The following is a 22,914-nucleotide window of genomic DNA, read 5'->3' as shown; positions in this document are numbered from 1 at the left end:
CGCTGAGCCTGCACGTCCAGAGCCTGTGCTCTGCAACGGGAGAGGCCACAACAGTGAGAGGCCCGCGTACCGAAGGAAAAAAAAAAAAAATTTTTTTTGCAAAGGTCATAGCCTTTGGAAAAATACCGATTTTCAAAACTATTTAAGATGTCTAAAAAAAACCTCTTGATTTACACTATTTACATTTTAAAATAAGTTACGTGGTTTTTGTTCATCAGAAGTGGCGATCTATAATGTTCAGCTTTTGTGGAAGAGGTGCAGAGAGGTGAGGCTGAAAGCGGGGAATGAGGGAGGGATCGTAGAAACTCGTTCTCAAGATTAACTTCCCTCACAGATGAAAGCTTTTGGTCTCCACCTGTTCTCTTTGCTTTTGTCAGAAGGAGAATTTACATTGTCAACTTAATTCACCCAGCCTTTGAATGCTTGCTACATGTATGGCAGTAGGAGAGCCAAAGCACTAGCTTTGGGGGAAATAGAGGGTTTTAGATACTCTCAGGTAATGTTGGTAAACTCCTCTAGGGAGGAGTTCGGGGGAAAGCAGAATTTGCACTAGGCCTTAAAGGTGAATGGCATGTCCTCAAAGCTAACATTATTCAGGCAGAGGAACCAGCTAGAACAAAGGAAGGACTGCTGAGGTGTATGTGGGGGCACTGGGGAATGCACAGAACAGGAATAAGGACAGGAGAGGTTAAGGGCACATTCTTTTTAGACCTGGGTTTAAATCCCAGCATCTCTTCTTCACTGACTAGCTAACTAATAACCTTGTGAGAGTTACTTCAACTTTCTGAGCCTCAGTCTCTCCATCTGCAGAATGGCTAATAACTACATCATAGACTTGTTAACATTAAATGAGACTATAATATATTGCCTAACACAGTGTAAGGACTCAGTAAAAATAGCTGCAGTCATTAAATTTCTTTGCTTTTTAAATTTTATTTGTTTTAAAGTTAACATGTTCATTAAGCCAGTTCCTAGAAGGTGACTGTCCCCTGCAGTCTCGCTCCAAAGACAGCTGTTATCAACAGTGTGATGAATGTCTCCTGTTTAATTTCATGTCTGTACATCTTTTTTCTTTATATTTGTTTTGATTGCCATTGTTCCAGCTTTAGAGTGTTCGGGAGGCAGGGAAGAGGAACGCTGTTTGGCGTTCCTAGAAGACAAGACTGAGCTGTCTGTGTGTTGTACTAATGATTAGGAGCCAGGGAAGGTTTTAGAGGTCAGGGAGTGACATGATCAGATCTGTTTTAGTAATAATGCTGAAATGTATTTAAATTGGGTTGTAGTGGGGAAGCAAGTCTTTGCTTGGCTGTTAGGATGCGAGGCAGATGTCAGAGAGGTTTGTTACATGCTTTCAACCATGTATGTAACCCTAGTTGGGGAAATGAGGCACTCAGCTGAGGTAGGGAAGTGAGGACCAGGCAGGGACCAGGCACTGGATAGTGGTGTGTGGACAAGAAATGCTGTAGCTCTTCAGGGAAGGCAGGGTCACTGAGTGTTTCCTGAAGGCTTCATTGAGGAGGTCAGATGTGAGCCAAGCCTTGAAGAATGATGCAGATTTGGGAAACATTTTTGGGAGGGGCAAAGCACAAGTCAAGAGGTAGGAGTACAGGTATTGACACTTGGTCTGGATGGAATGGTGGACTTGAGTTGGCCAGCAGTGAGCAGTGTGGTTGGAAAGGAGAATTGCCCGTGCCCTCGTCAGATCTGTTACATGCTCTGCCTTGTGGCACTGATCTCACTGTTTGCAGTTTTCTCCTTTCCAGAGTGTAAGCTTTTTCAAAAGGGCAGAATAGTTTTAGTCATCCCTGTATTCCCAGGCCTGGTAAAGAGCCCAGCACATAGTAGGTGCTATTAAAAAATAAATAAAATTGAACGACTGAATATTTGCTGTTTATGGAAATTATAGACTGGATATCCTGTTGTCCCCTCAAAGTCAGGGTCTAAAAATCCTAATCTCGTTTCTCTCCCCTCCCCCTTTCATTCTGCCCTCAGCTGTGAGGCCTTAAACAGGTCACCCTCCTCTGTGCTTCCACAGCACTGTGTGCTTACCTCTCCATCCCATAATCATTTGTGTACACCTGTTTGGAATCACACTGCACAACCCTCACCAGCACATCTGGAGTCCAGCATGTCACACTCCCTCAGCTCCGGGGATCCCACATTGCCTTTCTTCCTCAGTAGCTGTTTCTTCTCTTCACTCTCCTTTTCTGGCTTCTTTTCCTCTTTCCCAGCCTCTAAATGTTGGAGTGATTAAGGGATCAATCCTACACATAATCCCTAGACCAGTGGCTTTAAACCTTTTTTGACCAAACTACGCACCAACCTGGTATACGCACACTACATTCACTTATGCACCTAGACGCTCAACGCCTGAAGCAGAAGTTTCATAAGAAAGTTCTCATACTTCATCTTACTCTGAGCCATGGACTCTGTTATTTTCTATTCTGTTCTATTTCATTTTTTTAAAGTACCGTTCATGACCCACTAAATGGATTTCACAACCTTCAGTTTGAAAAACTGCCGTGGGTGATCTCATCCACTCCTTTGGCTTTAAATACTATCTCTGTGCTGATGACCTTCCCATTTATATCTCCATCCCCACCCTTCCCCTGAGATCCAGACATGCCAGCTGTCTACCTGACATCTCCACTTGGACGTCACTGGGAATCTCAAAGTTAACATGTCCAGCAAAGCGCTCTTGGTTTCCTTCAGTCTCTCCCCCTCCCTGCCTTGTCCCTCTCCATAAACGGTGTAGTGGTCACAGTTGCTCAGTAAGGGACGGTGCTGGAGTATAAGCTCTCTGGACCTGGCGCTACCGCCTGATGAGCTTTGAGGCCTTGGGCAGTTGCTGAACCTCTCTCTGCCTCACTGTCTTCATTTTAATAAAGTGGGGTTTTCAACTATACCTTCCTCCTGGGACTGTTGTGCAGACCGAATGGACTTTTACCTGTAAAGGACATAGAGCAGTAATTGGCACATGGCTGCTGCTATTTGTCATCATTGTTGGGTCCCTCACATCCAGTTCTGATCCATTAGCAATTTCCATTAGCTCTGACTTCAAAATATATCCTCTCTTTGACCACACATCACCACCTCCATCAACACCACATCCATCTCTGTGGCCAACATCTCTTACCCAGGCGACCAAAATAGCTTCTTAACTAACTCCCCGCATCTGCCCTTGCGCCTCCCAAAGTTTGTTTTTCACAAAACAGCCAGTTGCCATTTGAGAATTGAAACCAGAGTATGTTGCTCTCTAGCTCAAACCCTCCAAAGCCTTCTAATAAAATCCAACATCTTTATGTGGCTTAAAAGGCCTTTCATCTGTACTTCTCAGACTTTCGCATGTATGTGACTCACTGTTGAGTGTGTTAACATGCGGATTCTGATTCTGTAGGTTCACGCGGCCTGAGACTCTACATCTCCAACAAGAACCCAGACGGCAGTACTGCTGGTCTGCAGACCCCATGATAACAAGGCCTGTGTGCTCAGGGTCCTTTCCTCTGGCTGCGCCTCCCTCTGTTCTCCCTGCACTTGGCCACGTCAGCCACTTTGTTGATCCTTTCACCAAGCCCTTTCCTGCCTCACCTCTGTGCTCCTTTCCACAGGTCTCTGCACAGCCTATCCCCTCACCTCCTTCCAGTCACACATCACTTCCTCAAGGAGGCTTTTCTTCCTGTGTAAACCATCCTGTTTAAATCCCACCCTTTCCCCTACACCCTTCTCTCTGTCCCCTTAGCCTCCCTTACTTCTCCCTAAGCATTTCTTAGTTCCTGGTGTGTATTTATTTGTAATTGTTTTGTCTTTATTTGCTGTTTTCATGGAAGGTCAGGACTTGAGACTTGTTCATAGCTGTATCTCCAGAACCTAGAATCAGTGCCTGGAACGTGATAATTTGCTCAAATGTGTATTGAAAGATGAATATACATATGTGTAAATGTTTCTCCTGTTAGACATGGGCCCCTTGAGGGAAGGGACCTTCCTTACTCCTTTTTGCATTTTAGGTGTTTAGCCTGAATCCTCATTCTGGTCCTCTCATAACCCTCCTCACCCTCATAGCATCAGTCTTCAGTGATTGTTAGCTACTATTTGCCACACCGTTCTGGGGGCTTTCAATAACCTTTTTTATCTCGTAACCAAACTTTTTTTATATAAGTAACACATGACTTTAGTCTTACTAAAAAAAAAAAAAAAAATCAAACAAGTAAAAAGTTATTCCTCCCCTAGTTAATGTTTTGGTATGTATCCTTTTCAGCCATTTTCTAGACTTATTATTTTGAAATTTATCAGTAATAAAGGAAAAGATGGGACTTGCTTCCAGTATCAGAAGTCTTCTTAGTGGAATAGTACACTGTATCTTTCACCTTATCAAGGGCAAACTCCAGGGCAGTTCTGTTCTACAGTTGAAGAAACTGAAGCTTAAGAAGTGAGTAATGTGCTCAAGATCTCACTAACAGTATGATGCAAAACCCAGTTCAGAATCTGACTGTGTCCGGGTTCAGAGTCCGTGCATGCCCTTTCTGCTACATCATGCTGCCAGGAGCTGTGGGAACAGAGACAGGAGTGGTTGACTCACTGGAAGGAGGCTCCCAAAGAAGGGATGTTTGAGCAGGTCTTCACAGAAGCGTCTAAGTTAATCAGATGGTAGAAGTGGACAGAGAACTAGCATTCTAGACATGGTAACAGCTTGGGCAAAGACCTGAGGTCTGAAGCACCTTTGGGGTATGGAGAGAAGTTCAGTGTCACTGGAGTAGGAGGTGTGAAATGAGGTCATGAAATGTGGAGCTGGAAATGCTGTTGGTGTCAGAAGCTGAAGGATCTTAAATTCCATGCTGTGAACTGTGGTGTTTCCTCAGACTGGTTAAGTGGGAAACCAGAATTTTGTTTATTTGCAAAATGTGTCAAACATACAGAAAAGCACAGAGTCTAATGGCACCTGCGTACCCATCACCCAGATTTAACAGATGTCACAGTTGGATCCTCCTGAGTACCTCCCTCCCTCCACTTAGAACCATATTCCCAAACACCAGGCCTTTCTCGTATGTATCATTTCTAAAAGTTATCCATGTTCATACATACAGAGCTACAGAACTAGTTTGGAATTTTTCCATTGTTAATTCATCTGATATAGTAAAAGGAATAAAAGCTTGATCCTACAAAATCACAAGTACCCCCTCAGGCTGGTTTGACATGTCTCCATTAGGCTGAAAGTATATCCTGGCTTTCTGGCACGGTTGAAGTTATTATAGGCTTATACCTTGTACTTTGCCCCTTGGAGGATCAGCCATTTTTCTAAGAAGCCTGGGTTCCGTTTAGTGAGGAATGGCATTTATAAACTCAAAACTGAATGTCAGGGGCTTCCCTGGTGGCGCAGTGGTTGAGAATCCACCTGCCGATGCAGGGGACGCGGGTTCGTGCCCCGGTCCGGGAAGATCCCACGTGCCGCGGAGCAGCTGGGCCCGTGAGCCATGGCCACTGAGCCTGTGCGTCCGGAGCCTGTGCTCTGCAATGGGAGAGGCCACAACAGTGAAAGGCCCGCGTACCACAAAAAAAAAAACAACAAAAAAAACAAAACTGAATGTCAGCTTGGTTCCCTAGGATTATTAGCGTTTTCTTCTAAAATTACAATGCGTGTGTGTGTGATGTTTAGCTTTCTAATTCACCTGGAGTTTATTTTTATGGTTATCATGAGATGGGATCTAACACAATTATTTTTCTCGCTGAAAACTTCCAGAAATGTAGCATGTTATCCCAATACCCTTTAATTTATTTTAATTATAATTTAGAAAAAGTTATGATACAGTTAGGACAAATATCTTCGGACTTTTCAGTTTCCCAAATTTTCTTGACTAGCTTCACATGTTTTCTTTAATTGAGCTTTAGAATTCATTTATCAAAGCCTCACAGAGACAGTGGAGAGTCCTCTGGTTGAGGAGGTGATGGTGAGGAGACTTGAAGGATGAGGCTTCAGAGCTTGGGAGATTAGTTATGTTGAGCAAAATAAGTAAATGGATTAAGCAAGTATGTAAGTATATATTGAGGATAATGGGAGCCAGGTGTCTTAACTATCTGAGGAGGGAATTACAAACATGGAAAGATGGAAGGTTGGAAAGATCCTTGAGGTTGTTGGGTTGGAATTGGAGGTGTCAAGATGAACACGTGGTTCTTAAACGTATATACAACTGTAGATATAGAAGTACTTATAGGTGTGGGTGTTCGTGTACGTGCATAATATTTTCTAGCTAGAAACAGTGACATCCCAATAGCAATGAACAATCCTAGCACCCAGATCCTTGTTTCTAAATATTATCCTCCTCTAAAATGAATCAAGTGTCCTTGGAGAAATGGCTAGTTCCAGGGGTGGGGGTGGAGAAAGTAAATGATGAGCCTAAAACATCTTGTGCCAGGAAGTAAGGGAATGCTCAAGGAATGGAACATGTCAAAAGGATACAGGAACCAGTTGAAGAGGTCTCCATTTGCCAAATGTGGATAGTTTGAGAATCAAATAGATGAATGAATACATGGGTGAGGAGGGAAAGTTCTGCCTGCTAATGATGGATAGAGAATCACCATTTGGCAACCATCCTAGAGGTGGTTGATTCACATGGGAGTCATCAATGAGTGGATGTTTGACAAAGAACAAGGTGTTGGCAATAATCTCAGGATTCTCCCATGAGATACTCAACCGGTTGCAAAGGTAAAGTGGTAACTTTACAGTGGAGAAACCTGGCAGAGATGGGCTTGACCAGGTGAATGGGATTGACATCACCACCAGTGGAGGGATGGCTTGCCATCCATCCCTGATGTGATACACTGAAAAGAGCACAGCATCACGTCTCTGATACTACTGCCAAGATAGCGGGACCTGAGCCTGGACATGCAGGTTGAGGACCATCCTACAGAATGAAAGGGCTATGCTCTGTTAAGGACTTGGAAGTCAGGAAAACACTGGGGAACTATTTCAGATTGGCGAGACACTGGTGAGACATGACAACTTGTATTCCTGGATGGGATCCTGGGCCAGAAAGAAAAAAGAAACGTTGTTGGGACAGTTAACAAAATTTGAATGGACTCCATCGATTGGATTGGTGGTGTAGTATGAATGTTGATTTCCTGGTGTGGAGGGTTTTATGCTAGTTATGCAGATGAATGTTCCTTTTTTTGGAAATGTACACTGGACTATTCAGAGGTGATGGGGCTTCATGTCTTCAGCCTACTACTCTCAGAGGTCAGGAAGAAGCTAATAGGTATTTATACAGGGTATATATAGTCATCCCTCAGTATCTGCAGGGGAGTGGTTCCAGGACCCCCTCAGACACCAAAATCTGTGGATGCTCAAGTCCCTTATATAAAATGGCATAGTATTTGCATGTAAACTATGTACATCCTTCCATACATCATCTCTAGATTACTTACAACACCTAATACAATGTAAATGCTGCATTACATACGCATAGTTATAAACTCAGTGTGAGCACTATATATTATAAATAGTTACTGGGCAAGCAGCAGGTTCAAGTTGTGCTTTTTGTAACTTTCTGGAATTTTTCCCCCCTAATATATTTGATCTGTGGTTGGTTGAATCTACAGACGCAGAGCCCATAGATAACAGAGGGTTGACTGTATAGGTAATGAATATGTATAGGTAGTGGAGCAAATTATATGAAATGTTAACTAAAAAATAAAATGATATTATCAGTTGGGGGATCTTGTTGCTTTCCTGTACATGTGAAATTATTTCAAAATAAATTATTTTTTAAGACCCTACTGAGATTTTGACCAGAATGTTATTAGTTTTATAAACTGATCTGTGGAGACTTGACCTCTTTATGATACTGTGTCTTTTCATCTAGATATGTTATGTGTTTCCCTGGTGGGTTGGTTTATTTTGTTTTGTTTTTGAGCTCTTTGGAGTCCTTTGGTAAAGTTTATTTCGACATGTAGCTTTTGCCTACTTCTACTTTGGATTAGTCCTCTGGTATCTTTTTAATTTTGTTGCTATTATAAAATGAAGCCATTTTTGCCTATAAGTGGCAACACTGATTGCTTTCTGTGATCCTTTTTGCCTGTGAAGGTTTAGAAATTATGTACTCATACAACCTTTAAGTGAGAAAAAAAATTAATAACATCTCAGAAGCCCTCAGGCTCTACAGTTAGGAAAAACCCACAGGGAGCCCCAGCTAGCTCCAGAGATACCACCAGCTCTACCCCTTTTCCAGAACTGTTGGCCATCCTGCCCACAGTTGAGGTCATCTAGATTGATCTTGTGAATATGAGACAGGCAGCTATCTAATGGGAATGGGGTTGAGCCCCTTTGGCCTGTCCAGGAGAAGTTTATGGCATTTCCATGCAGTTACAGAAACGTGGTAATAGGATGCTGTGGTCTCTTAGCTATTTGAGATTATGTCTAAAAATAGGGCTGCCCACTCTGGGGTGGAATTCAGCTGTTTTTAGGTCTAATTCTGAAAAGTAGCTCAGAGAGCCTGTGTTTTCTGTATACACACTCACTTGGGCACCACAGTGTATGTGGTGTTGGTGCCAGGTTTTCTAGAGCGAGGATTCCTGCCTGACATTGCCTTTCTCACCCACCTGCCCCTGGGCTTGTAGTGTCTCCTCTGCCTTCCTTTTTCCCTTCTCAGTCAGGGAAGTGCTTTGCTCTCAGCAGAACAAAGATATTTTTGAGATAGTGTGAGAGGTAATTTTAAGTGATTATTTTCTATGCAAGTATTAATGTCTACAGAAATGAAAATGCATCCACAATCTTGCCACCCTGAATAATAGCAGGGTTTTCATTTTCCTGTACTGTTTGGCCCTGGACCAAATGACTTCCAGATAGTTGTAACCATAGCACAGATACGGTTACTTTTCTTCATCTTAGTATATAAAATAAGCATTTCCTATGGTGCTAGAATCTTCACAGTTGTTTTCAATGAATATGTACTATTTCATTGAGTGAAAATACCATAATGTGTTTAATCATTTTCAAATGTTAAAAAGTTAGATTCTTGCCCATCTTTTTTGCTTATAGATATCACTGGAGTGAATATGTTGGTACCTTGGTTTTTGCTTGGTTGTTTTGAGATTTCCTTAGGATAGAAATCTAGTAAATATTGATAGAATTACTGGGTCAAAAGATGTTAATATTTTTATTACCAAATTGCTTTTCCAAAGGGTTGTAATAATTTATGCTGCTTTTGCTATTGTTTGTACCAGCTTCACCCCAGCCTCACCAGGTGTCATATCATCTCTGCTTTTTTTCTTTTTTAAATTTAATAGCTATAACTTTGTGCTCCCACTTTTTGCCAGCATGTATTTGATCGTGGTTGAAGGTAGATGTTTTTTATAGCTTGCATGGTTAATACAATACAGGTTTTGACCCTCAGAGCAAACTTGTTACATCTGTAGCACTCTGGTGGGTGTCTTTTCCTCTAGACGACTGACTTGCAAATTCTGAGTTGGTTCCTTAAGCTGCTTTCTGGGCTCCCAAGCCAGGGACAGGCCAGCACCATCAGCACATTATCTTACTCTTAAGGCCTAATTGTACTAAGACACCTGTCAGCCACCAAGAAAGGTCTAGGCTCTGTTCATCTGCGAATATGATATAGAATATGAAATATCAAATCAAAACGTTGAGCAAATCTTTTTGCCTGATCTACTTAGGAAGATTCCATGTTTGCACATACATAGAGCAAATAACATAGAACTATCCAGGTATAGAAAGTCAACTCAACTCTGGAAAATTTCAAGATTTCCTTCTAAAATAACCCCCAATCTGTCAAAGTCTTGCTGCTGTTTCACGGAAGGCTTCTGTCAGAAGTACAGGTTGGGTTCTGGGGTGGGCATTCCATATCCCACCTGTCTGTTTACTTTGAATGTTTTGCTTGTTTAACTTATCTGAGCCTCACTTTACACAAAGGAGCACTGGGGCTTCCCTGGTGGCGCAGTGGTTGCGCGTCCGTCTGCCGATGCAGGGGAACCGGGTTCGCGCCCTGGTCCGGGAGGATCCCACATGCCGCGGGGCGGCTGGGCCCGTGAGCCATGGCCGCTGAGCCTGCGCGTCCGGAGCCTGTGCTCCGCAACGGGAGAGGCCACAACAGAGGGAGGCCCGCACACCACAAAAAAAAAAAAAGGAGCACTAATACTTGTTAGAGCATGGTGAGGATTAAGTACATTAATATTTACGTAAAGCGCCTGGTACAGTGTGTGGCTTGTGTTAGAGATGCAGGAAATAGGTGATAGCTACAGTTATTGTCTAAGTGTGTTAGGATTTTTTTTTTTTTTTTTTTTTTTTCTGGCTGCGCTGCTAGGCATGCTAGGCAAAGATCCCATGTGGGATCTTTGTTCCGTGACCAGGGATCAAACCTGTGCCCCCTGCGGTGGAAGCGTGGAGTCTTAACCACTGGAACGCCAGGGAAGACCCAAAGTGTTAGGAATATTTAAAACCTGGATTTAAGTGCTCCTTGCTCAATTTGTGGTACAGTGAAAGAAGGGAAAGTGGGTTTTAGAACCAAAAGAATTTGAGTTATAGGATATCAGCTTCAGTTTATCCTAGAAGAGTGACTTTTGGCAAATTACATAATTTATCTGTTTTTCTTTTCTCACCTATAAGTTGAAATATATGTAAAACTATGCAGTGCCTGACACACAGAATAAATGGTAGCTATTATCATCAGTAGCGCATATACCTTTAGATAGTGGTTAAAGGCAAATGCACTTCACTAAGTTTGTTTTTACTAACAGAGAAAAGCCAACAAATGACCTGCTTAAGGAAGTCTTGTGGAAAAGGTCACATTAAGATTCTGGGAACCATATGACCTGACTCAGTAAGAAGGAATTTGTGGACCTAGGGATGTTTCAGAGATGGCTTCAAGGTGAGGGCAGGACGATGGCCCAGAGCACGGAGCAGGTTTGATTGAGAGGGTGGAGATGAGCAGAAATTGGGTTGGGAAGATGCCAGAGGGCTTCAAGGCGTGTGGGGAGGCAGTGCCGTCCAAACAGCAGCTGAAGAAAAGCTGTTCCAGGTGGTCGGTTCTGGGAGAGAGACCTTCTAGAGATGTTACTCTAGTCCAGGACAGATGAGAATGGCAGTGACAAGGCTGGGGAGGTAAAGGGCAAATCCAAGAGGTGGAAAAGTCACAGGATTAGGTAACAGCATAAATACAAAGAGTTAAAGGAAGAGATGAGTTTGAGGTTGTTCTAAAGCATCTTGCTTAGGGATGTCTAAGAGGTGATCGTGGTTCTCCTTGGGGATAGGAAGTTGGGTCATTTGAGGAAAGAACATTTTTGTCCTTGAGAATGAGTTGGTGACTGCCTAAAAATGTATTTTGTCATCTTTATGGAAATTAGTCCAGCCACAAGTGACACTGCCTAGAGTCTTTACATGCAAAAGTGACTGTTCCGTCTCCCCACCACCACCAAAAGAGGGCGGGAGGCCGTGTCATTAAAACCATTACCACATGTTTAATAAGTCCTGCACACCTGACCCACCCCAGCCCTGGCGGTCAGAGTCCCAACCAGTCTTGAATCCTGGGCATTTCTTCTTCCTTGCAGCTTGGCTGTGCATTTTGTCTGACATTTATAGGTGTTTTGTTATGGGAGGATTTTTAGACCCTCTGGTATGTTGCATGAAATAGAAGTCTCTCCCTCCCCAAGTGATAATATTCTACTCTGAAATCCTAGGAATGAGAGGAGAACGATATTAGTCAGGGGTCCTGGTGGGAAACAGATGGCACACTCAAACTGGGTAATTTAAGGAGCATTTAATTGTTTCATTCAGGCCAAAGGAAGCTTTCTATTCCAGGTATGAAGAGTTTTGATAGAGGAATTAAGGATTTTCCCAGCTGTTGGAAGAACTGGGATTGGGAAGGTCAGGGAGGCTGCTCCCGATCATCTCACACTGAAACGCCACAGCGAGTGGTTCTCGTGAGCTCACGGGGAAGCCGCTTATGAATCCATGTCTGCTGCAGCCACCTCCGGGAGTATTACCCTCTCCTTTTCTTCTGCCTTTCAAATCTTTCTTGTACTCCTCTTTGTAAACTCTAACCCAGATTATGCTGGAAAAAGGGTTCTGAAAAGGTAGCTCCCAGGTTCTGATCTGCAGAGGAGAACTTAGAAAGAGGGTAGGCACAGTGCTGCTGAGTTGTCCACAATGCAGAACTGGGACTATTTACAAAGGGCGAGCAGGGACTGGGGACACCAGTGGAGAAAGTGGAGTCTCCTGGGCTAGCAGTAGCAGGAGGTGTTAGTATCCCTGGGCCTGGAAGGCAAGAGGAGGAAGCCGTTCCTCGAGCCTGGAGAAGGCGGCTGCTGAGGTTGCCCACCCGGGGCTTGGCCATTGGTGGGTCATCTCAGCCAGCCTCAGCCACTGCAGGGTGGGAGCCAGGAGGGTAAGTTCCTCCTCCTCACCCTCCTCCTGCCTCTTCCAGGCAACTGGACCAGAAGCCAGAGGGGCAGTGGAGCGTCTTGACAGTCCCTATGGTGCCCCCTCCCAGAGACAGTAGGATGGAGGTGGGTGAGGAGTAAGGTTGGAGGGAAAGCAGAATAATCTACCAGACAAGGGCCATAACTAGAAGTATTTGTGTTGTTAACATCGTGAGGATTAAAGCATTTTTTCAAGGTGAGGGAGGACAGTAAGCAGAAAATCAAAGGTTAAACCTGAAATAAAAGAGGAAGCAGGTACTTGAAAAGATCTCTCAAGGACACTGTCTTGAAGACAGTTTGGAAAACTTTGTGGAGAAGAGAATGGTTTGGGCAGTGGGATGATATTGGACACAAGGAGGAAGAAGGACAAAGAAGGCTAATGTTGGTTTTCTACAAAGTGGCAAGGTCGTTGGCCCTGGGGTAGGGTGGGGAGTGCGGCTGCAGGGGGAAGCAGTGCTTGTAGTGAGGTCAGTGTGGACTCTGGATCATGGACCATAGAACACATAAGGCACTACGTTCTGGACTTCACCAGTGCACCTCCGTAGCCCTCCCAAAACCATTCAGGAGGTTAGAAAAATGGGAGAGAACCAGGAAAGGGAGAGTTGGGGAGGGAGGCAAGTGGGTAAACCTTTTTCATATTAGGTATAGAAATTCCTTATGGGTGACTTTGCTTCCTTTTAGAGTGTCAAATTTTCTTTACTGCATCTGTACTCATTCAAACGAGGAAATTCAGGCATTTGTCACTCTTAATGATGAAGCTATAAAACAGATTACACTGATGCCCTGCTTTTCTTAAATGATGGGACAGTATTGGAATTATCTATTAGTAGCTTATTTTGTACACTAATGCTAAAATTAGTACTTTGGGTTTACATTTTCAATTGCTGATATACTTGGTTTTCCTAATTGCTTTACTTGGAAACACTAAAAAATGAACTTGCACCCATTTTCTGGTGATCAGATACTTCATGTGTACTGAGGGTATTTAACTTGACTAGTACCCTGCAGGAGATACCTGGCTGTGGTTTTTTTTTTTTTCTTTTTTCATCTAGTCCATAAACCAGAACAATAACAATAGGGAAGAGGATGACATCATACAGGACAGGAAACCTCTGAGAAGGGCTGAGAGCACACCTCCGAAGGAACTGTACCCAAATCTGTCTCCCACTCTGGAGATGGGATTCTCTGAGGAGCCAGGCAGCAGGTGGCGGAGGCGGGAAGTGCTGATGTTACAGTGTTCTTTACTTCTTAGCAGCTCTTGCTGAGGAAAAATTTGGAGCAAGTGGCAACATTGTTTATACACTCATTTTTCAGAAGACTGATTTTATTTACAGAAGGATTAATTAAACAACATGTAAGATGTTTATTTATGGAGAGATGATCTCTCAAGGAAGCTTTCCATTAAACTGCCAGATTTAGTCTTTTTGTTCTATTTAACCCATCAGTTGCCTTTTATCATGTAGAGAAAGCCATTGGCATTAGGAGCTAGGGTAGAAGGACACCACAAACAGGAAAAATACCTGTGTGGACAGAATTGGTCCTGACAGTCTTAGTTCCTAAGATGGTTACTAACTTACCCTGAGTGGCTTAGTGGGGAGGTCCTTGTGAGAGGGGAATAGAGAAGCACATAACTTCAAAGTATTGTTGGTGGGGTCATCCACTTTCAAGGCTGACCTCTGACAGGACAAGTGGCAGTTGTCACTGACTGCATATTAGATCCTCTGGGTACTGTAGTGTTAAGAACGTGGCCTGGAGGTGCAGGCTGCCAGGCCAGCCTTGTGAACTCTGTGCCTCAGTTTCCTCATCTGGAAGATGAGGATACTGATTTTGTGAGGATTCAGTGAGTCAGTGCTTGTAAAGTGCTGGTACAGTATCAAGCACTACAGTAAGCACTCCAGTAGGAGTTATCTGTTGCCCAGCAGATTCACTGGAACACAGAAAATAGCTGTCTGTTGCAAAGGCATTTTGAAGAGGCTGAGAAGATTCTGAGATTATTTGTACTTGAATGTTTTTTTGTTGTTGTTGTTGTTGTTGTTGCAGTACGCGGGCCTCTCAGTGTTGTGGCCTCTCCCGTTGCGGAGCACAGGCTCCGGACGTGCAGGCTCAGCGGCCATGGCTCACGGGCCCAGCTGCTCCGCGGCATGTGGGATCTTCCCGGACTGGGGCACGAACCGGTGTCCCCTGCATCAGCAGGCGGATTCTCAACCACTGCGCCACCAGGGAAGCCCTGTACTTGAATGTTTAAAGGTGACTTTGGGTCATGTGATTATATGATCAAACTTAATATCCAAGTAGTAGACTCTTGTCTAGCTATTTAGACTTAAGATAGTTCAGGAAGAAGTGGGTCAAGCTTTCAGAGTTTAGAGTTACTGACCATCTTCAGCTGTGGTCCATGTTTAATTTCTGCAGTCTCCTCACAGCTCTCATGTGGACTTAAGTTGGGTTTTTTCTCTCTGGAACTGGATAATTTTACAGGCAGGATCTTAAGCATCATCTAGCTCTGCTTTCAGATCAGTCATATTCTATTTTCTCTTCCTGCTCTTCTCTCATCTCACTGCCACACCACCACCTCTGAGTATGGAAGTTCTAGCCTGGTTCTCTGAGGCTTACTTCTTGTGCATTTACTGGTTTATAGAATGCCTGCTGTGTGCTCCTTACTGTTTTAATGACAGGAGGATTACAGCAAGGCACCAAGTTTCTGCCCTTGGAAGTTTACATTCTATTGGGGACCAGGGACAGATAGTATAGAAGTAGTGCATATGTACCTGTTGGGAATAAATACTGGGGAGGAAACAAGGCAGGGGAATCAGGAAGGCCCAGGTGAGGGTATGGAGTTAGCTGTTTTTTAATAGGATGGCCAGGGGAAGGCCAAACTGGTTCCTGGAAGGAAGTAAAGGGGCACGCCGTGTGCCTCTGGAGGAGGAGCATCACCGGCAAGAGCAAAGTTCCTGTGTAGAAATGCTGGTGGCCCGGCCCAGAGGCAAGGAGACAGCAGAACTAGGGCAGAGGGTGGCAGAGGAGGACGTCAGAGAAGTTAGGGGGTGGGGGGCGGGCCTCCCAGACCAGCTTCACTTGCGATGAAATGGGGAGCCACTGCAGGGCTTGGAGATACGGAATCCAGCTTACCAACTTACCTTTTAAAAGAATCACTGACTTTCCTGCCGGCAACTTCTTTCTCAGCTCCCCTGAGAGGGAATTAAGAAAGTAGATTCATAAGCCATTGTAGGAAAACTTTGTCTTAACTTACCCTAGCCCATGTGTGTTTTGTAATTTCTTTTTTGAATAATTGATTTTAAAGTCATTTGGAGCAGTTTGACCTTGTCTTATTCATCTCTGACTCTGAGGAGACAGGCCCAGGCAAAAGGTGTAAAACAGCGAGCTAGCGGGAACCTGCGGTACAGCACAGGGGGCTCAGTACAGCACAGGGGGCTCGGTGCTCTGTGATGACCTAGAGGGGCGGGAGGGGGGGTGGGGGGGAGGGAAGACCTAGAGGGAGGGGATAGATGTACACATAAAGGTGATTCACTTCATTGTACAGCAGAAACTAACACAGCATTGTAAAGCAGTTATACTCCAATTAAAAAAAAAACAGCTCTTGATTAATTGTTTAAGAGGAGTATTATATTACATGAGAATTACATTAGCAAAGGTAATGAAAAGTGTTGACCCAATCAGATGACTTTGGGAAGAGTCTAGGTCCTAGGCTTGGTGAATTCTAATTTTCCTCTATATCTTTTGCTGTTCTCCTGTGTGACTGAATTCCCTCTTTCATAGGAATGGCCAATAATAACTTTGTGAATACTAGATTGGCAAGTCAAAAACTACATGGGGGTTAGAGATGCTAAAACTTCTTGCAAACCTCCGGAAAGAATCTGGACGAATAATCACTGCTACTTTGGCTTACGATGCCTAGCCCTTTGTACCTGGGAGTTGAGGATGGGGGCGGGTGGTGGGGCTTGGACATACTTATGTGTCGAGAAGAGGTTAACCCCTAAGATTGTATAGCTGACTGAAGAAATAAGGAATCCATGCAGTGTTAAGAGCTGAGTGTCCCGGGGTCACCCATCATCACAGGTTGTTGGTAATTATAGTAAACCTGCAGTCACATGCATTAGGATATAGGGAGCTGACTTCTGTTCTCAGGCCAGTTCCATTTCTCAAAGTCGGGGAGGGGAGTAAGTGCCTCATCATTATGTGAGACTCTCGGTTCAATAATCAGTCTAATAATACATGAAACAAATTAAATGGAAGTGTTTTTTTCTCACCCCTCCCCCACCATAACTGGAAGACTTTTAAAAAATTGTTGGATTTTTTATTGACAATAATAATATAGCCCCATATTTAACCCAGTTGAATTTTGGGGGCTCATTTATCTAATAGTGAGGTTTTTACTGTATTGAATTTGTATTTACCCAGAAAGTTTCTTTTCATACTACCGTAGACTTCTGCCTCACTCTTAGGGATGTTTCTCTGCTTATTTGCAGCTTCAGAAATGGATAGGATAAGAAATAAAGGAGATGAAATTCAAACCAGTTAAATTCATCTGGGCATCTGAATTTTCACGTCCCCTCCATCTCTAAACTTGATTTTATTTGTACCGAGGAGATGCATGTCTAATACTCGTTTTTTTTGTTCTTCCATTTCCAGGAGGGCTGTTGGCCTGCTGCGGTGCTGCTGAACAGTATGCAGTCCTTCCGGGAGCAAAGCAGTTACCACGGAAACCAGCAGAGCTACCCACAGGAGGTACACGGCTCATCCCGGATAGAAGAGTTCAGCCCTCGCCAGGCCCAGATGTTCCAGAATTTTGGGGGTGCAGGTGGCGGTAGTGGTGGCAGTGGCAGCAGCAGTGGTGGTGGACGACGAGGAACAGCGGCTGCTGCTGCAGCAGCGGCAATGGCTAGCGAAACCTCCGGCCATCAGGGCTACCAGGGTTTCAGGAAAGAGGCTGGAGACTTTTACTACATGGCAGGCAGCAAAGACCCCGTGGCAGCCGGAACCCCGCAGCCTGCTCAGCGAAGGCCTTCTGGGCCTGTGCAGAGCTATGGACCCCCCCAGGGGAGCAGCTTTGGCAATCAGTATGGGAGTGAGGGTCATGTGGGCCAGTTTCAAGCACAGCACTCTGCCCTTGGTGGTGTGTCTCATTATCAGCAGGATTACACGGGACCTTTCTCTCCAGGGAGCGCTCAGTACCAGCAGCAGCCTTCCAGCCAACAGCAGCAGCAAGTGCAGCAGTTGAGACAGCAGCTTTACCAGTCCCATCAGCCTCTGCCGCAGGCCACTGGCCAGCCAGCGTCCGGCTCATCCCACATGCAGCCGATGCAGCGGCCCTCAACTCTGCCAGCCTCTGCCACTGGTTACCAGTTAAGAGTGGGTCAGTTTGGCCAACACTACCAGTCTTCTGCCGCGACCTCCTCCTCCTTCCCTTCACCACAGCGTTTCAGCCAGTCTGGACAGAGCTATGACGGCAGTTACGCTGTGAATGCTGGATCCCAGTACGAAGGACATAATGTGGGTTCCAATGCACAGGCTTATGGAACACAATCGAATTACAGCTATCAGCCTCAATCTATGAAGAATTTTGAACAGACGAAGATTCCACAAGGGACCCAGCAGGGGCAGCAGGGGCAGCAGGGGCAGCAGGGGCAGGGGCAGCAGCCGCCTCCTCCTCAGCATGTGATGCAGTATACCAACACTGCCACCAAGCTGCCGCTGCAGAGCCAGGTGGGGCAGTACAGCCAGCCCGAGGTTCCTGTGAGGTCCCCCATGCAGTTTCACCAGAACTTCAGCCCCATTTCTAACCCTTCCCCAGCTGCCTCTGTGGTTCAGTCTCCAAGCTGTAGCTCTACCCCATCTCCTCTTATGCAGAGTGGGGAGAATCTCCAGTGTGGGCAAGGCAATGTGCCGATGGGTTCCAGAAACAGAATTCTACAGTTAATGCCTCAACTCAGCCCAACCCCATCAATGATGCCCAGTCCTAATTCTCATGCTGCGGGCTTCAAAGGGTTTGGACTAGAAGGGGTGCCAGAAAAGCGGCTGACAGATCCTGGGTTGAGTAGTTTGAGTGCCCTGAGTACGCAAGTGGCCAATCTTCCTAATACTGTTCAACACATGCTACTTTCCGATGCCCTGACACCTCAGAAGAAGACCTCCAAGAGGCCTTCTTCATCTTCTAAGAAAGCAGACAGCTGCACAAACTCCGAAGGCTCCTCACAGGCTGAAGAACAGCTGAAGTCCCCTATGGCAGAGTCGCTGGATGGAGGCTGCTCCAGCAGTTCCGAGGATCAAGGTGAGAGGGTGAGGCAGCTAAGTGGCCAGAGCACCAGTTCTGACACCACCTACAAGGGTGGAGCCTCAGAGAAAGCAGGCTCCTCACCAGCACAAGTCACTCAGAATGAAGCCCCCAGACTCAGTGCCAGTCCTGTAGCCAGAGAAGAGACCGCCTCGCCAGGTGCTAAGGACATGCCGTTGTCATCCGAGGGCAACCCAAAAGTCAGTGAGAAGACAGTTGGGGTGATTGTCTCCCGGGAAGCTATGACAAGTCGGGTAGAAAAACCTGGTGGGCAAGAAAAAGGCTCACAAGAGGATGATCCTGCAGCCACTCAAAGGCCACCCAGCGCTGGCGGGGCAAAGGAAACCAGTCATGCGTCACTTCCACAGCCAGAGCCTCCAGGAGGAGGAAATAAAGGAAACAAAAATGGAGATAATAACTCCAACCACAATGGAGAAGGAAACGGCCAGAGCGGGCACTCCACAGGGGGCTCTGGTTTTATAGGCAGAACTGAGCCTAGCAAATCTCCTGGAAGCTTGCGCTATAGTTACAAAGATAGCTTTGGGCCAGCCGTGCCAAGAAATGTCAGTGGCTTTCCTCAGTTTCCTACAGGACAAGATAAGGGGGACTTCACTGGCCATGGGGAGCGAAAGGGTAGGAATGAGAAGTTCCCTAGCCTCCTGCAGGAAGTGCTTCAGGGTTACCACCACCACCCTGACAGGAGATATTCTAGGAGTACTCAGGAGCACCAGGGCGTGGCTGGTGGCCTAGAAGGAGCCACAAGGCCTAATGTGTTAGTTAGTCAAACCAATGAATTAGCTAGCAGGGGCCTTTTGAACAAAAGCATTGGTTCCCTATTAGAAAATCCCCACTGGGGCCCCTGGGAAAGGAAATCAAGTGGCTCGGCTCCTGAAATGAAACAGATCAATTTGGCTGACTATCCAATTCCCAGAAAGTTTGAAATAGAGCCTCAGTCATCAGCCCATGAGCCTGGGGGTTCCCTCTCCGAAAGAAGATCAGTGATCTGTGATATTTCTCCACTAAGACAGATTGTCAGAGACCCGGGGGCTCACTCACTGGGACACATGGGTGCCGACACCAGACTTGGGAGGAATGAACGTCTCAATCCAAGTTTAAGTCAGTCGGTCATTCTTCCAGGTGGGTTGGTGTCCATGGAAACAAAGCTGAAATCGCAGAGTGGGCAGATAAAAGAGGAAGACTTTGAACAATCCAAGTCCCAAGCTAGTTTCAACAACAAGAAATCTGGAGACCACTGCCACCCTACTAGCATCAAGCATGAGTCGTACCGAGGCAACGCCAGCCCTGGAGCAGCTACCCATGATTCCATCTCAGACTATGGCCCACAGGACGGCAGACCCACGCCAATGCGGCGAGTCCCTGGCCGAGTTGGTGGTCGGGAGGGCATGAGGGGTCGTTCCCCTTCTCAGTATCATGACTTTTCAGAAAAATTGAAGATGTCTCCTGGGAGGAGCAGAGGCCCAGGGGGAGACCCTCATCACATAAACCCACATATGACCTTTTCAGAGAGGGCCAACAGGAGTTCTTTGCACACTCCCTTCTCTCCCAACTCAGAAAGCCTGGCCTCTGCTTACCACACAAACACTCGCGCTCATGCTTATGGGGACCCCAATGCAGGTTTGAATTCTCAGCTCCATTACAAGAGGCAGATGTACCAACAGCAACAAGAGGAATATAAGGACTGGAGCAGCAGTTCTGCTCAGGGAGTGATCGCTGCGGCTCAGCACAGGCAGGAGGGACCCCGCAAGAGTCCAAGGCAGCAGCAGTTTCTTGACCGAGTACGGAGCCCCCTGAAGAATGACAAAGATGGCATGATGTATGGCCCACCGATGGGGACTTACCATGACCCCAGCAGTCAGGACGGTGGGCGCTGCCTCATGTCTAGTGATGGTCTTTCTAACAAAGGCATCGAATTGAAGCACGGCTCCCAGAAGTTACAACAAGAATCTTGTTGGGATCTTTCTCGGCAAACTGCTCCAGCCAAAAGCAGCGGTCCTCCAGGAATGTCCAGTCAAAAAAGGTATGGACCACCCCATGAGACCGACGGACATGGGCTAGCTGAGTCTACACAGTCATCCAAACCTAGTAATGTTATGCTAAGGCTTCCAGGTCAAGAGGATCATTCTTCTCAAAACCCCTTAATCATGAGGAGGCGTGTGCGTTCTTTTATCTCTCCCATTCCCAGTAAGAGACAGTCACAAGATGTGAAGAACAGTAACGCTGAAGATAAAGGGCGCCTCCTTCACCCATCAAAAGAAGGTGCTGATAAAGCCTTCAATTCCTATGCCCATCTTTCTCACAGCCAGGAGATCAAGTCCATCCCTAAGAGAGAATCCTCCAAGGACCTTCCAAGTCCAGATGGTAGAAACTGCCCTGCTGTTACCCTCACAAGTCCTGCTAAGACCAAAATACTGCCCCCACGGAAAGGACGGGGGTTGAAATTGGAAGCTATCGTTCAGAAGATCACATCCCCAAACATAAGGAGGAGTGCATCCTCGAACAGTGCGGAGGCTGGGGGAGACACGGTTACTCTCGATGACATCCTGTCTCTGAAGAGCGGCCCTCCCGAAGGCGGGAGTGGTGCTGTTCAGGATGCGGAGATGGAGAAGAGAAAAGGTGAGGTGGTGTCTGACCTGGTCTGTCCAACAAACCAGGAGTTGAGCATAGAAAAGCCTCTTGCACGGTCTTCGGAGGAGTGGCGCGGCAGTGGGGCCGACAAAGTGAAGACGGAGGCACACCCAGACACGGCTGCTGCTGGGAAGGAGCCCCCTGGTGCCGCGACATCTGCAGCCTCACAGAGGCCTGGGAGTAACCAGGGGAGACCAGATGGTTCCCTGGGCGGGACAGCACCTTTAATCTTTCCCGACTCAAAGAATGTACCTCCAGCGGGCTCATTGGCTCCTGAGGCAAACCCCAAGGCTGAAGAGAAAGAGAACGATGCAGTGACGATTTCCCCCAAACAGGAGGGTTTCCCCCCAAAGGGTTACTTCCCATCAGGAAAGAAGAAGGGGAGACCCATTGGTAGTGTGAATAAGCAAAAGAAACAACAGCAGCCACCACCTCCACCCCCTCAGCCCCCTCAGATACCAGAAGGTTCTGCAGATGGAGAGCCAAAGCCAAAAAAGCAGAGGCAAAGGAGGGAGAGAAGGAAGCCTGGGGCGCAGCCAAGGAAGCGGAAAACCAAACAAGCAGTTCCCATCGTAGAGCCCCAAGAACCTGAGATCAAGCTGAAGTATGCCACTCAGCCACTGGATAAAACTGATGCCAAGAACAAGTCTTTTTTCCCTTATATCCACGTAGTAAATAAGTGTGAACTTGGAGCCGTTTGTACAATCATCAATGCTGAGGAAGAAGAACAGACCAAATTGGTGAGGGGTCGGAAGGGTCAGAGGTCCCTGACCCCTCCCCCCAGCAGCACTGAAAGCAAGGTGCTCCCAGCTTCATCCTTTATGCTGCAGGGACCTGTCGTGACAGAGTCTTCTGTTATGGGGCACCTGGTTTGCTGTCTGTGTGGCAAGTGGGCCAGTTACCGGAACATGGGCGACCTCTTTGGACCCTTTTATCCCCAAGATTATGCAGCCACTCTCCCCAAGAATCCGCCTCCTAAGAGGGCCACGGAGATGCAGAGCAAAGTTAAGGTACGGCACAAAAGCGCTTCAAATGGCTCCAAGACGGACACTGAGGAGGAGGAAGAGCAGCAGCAGCAGCAGAAGGAGCAGAGGAGCCTGGCCGCCCACCCCAGGTTTAAGCGGCGACACCGCTCGGAAGACTGTGGTGGAGGCCCCCGGTCCCTGTCCAGGGGGCTCCCTTGTAAAAAAGCAACCACCGAGGGCAGCAGCGAAAAGACTGTTTTGGACTCAAAGCCCTCCGCGCCCACCACTTCAGAAGGTGGCCCCGAGTTGGAGTTACAAATCCCTGAACTACCTCTTGACAGCAATGAATTTTGGGTCCATGAGGGTTGTATTCTCTGGGCCAATGGAATCTACCTGGTCTGTGGCAGGCTCTATGGCCTGCAGGAAGCGCTGGAAATAGCCAGAGAGATGGTGAGTACGAGAAATCCCTTACCAGTTGCTCTTTTTGTTACTTCTTTTTGATTCCTTTTCTTCCACCTTCACTTGTTTCAGCTGTATTTTTTATTCTTTCGTATCACATGGTGATTCCTCCAAATTAAAGCCCCTAAGCTCATG

The 22,914-nt window shown here is 46.3% G+C and overlaps 1 protein-coding gene across 2 annotated transcripts in view; it reads left to right on the top strand.

Annotated features, from left to right (window-relative positions):
* Positions 1–22,914, top strand: part of TCF20 (transcription factor 20) — a 96,021-nt gene that overhangs the window by 24,986 nt on the left and 48,121 nt on the right. For both annotated transcript variants that reach the window (XM_024127273.3, XM_024127274.2), the window contains one exon: positions 17,068–22,770. In XM_024127273.3, coding sequence (XP_023983041.1) covers positions 17,104–22,770 — 5,667 coding nt within the window. In that variant the 5' untranslated portion in view covers positions 17,068–17,103. Of the gene's footprint in view, positions 1–17,067; positions 22,771–22,914 lie in introns of those variants that run through there.

Source organism: Physeter macrocephalus, chromosome 6, assembly GCF_002837175.3.
Source record: "Physeter macrocephalus isolate SW-GA chromosome 6, ASM283717v5, whole genome shotgun sequence".
In the NCBI taxonomy this organism is placed as follows: Eukaryota; Metazoa; Chordata; class Mammalia; order Artiodactyla; family Physeteridae; genus Physeter; species Physeter macrocephalus.
Note: the sequence above shows the minus strand (reverse complement) of the source record. Positions and strands in the feature narration are given on the sequence as shown.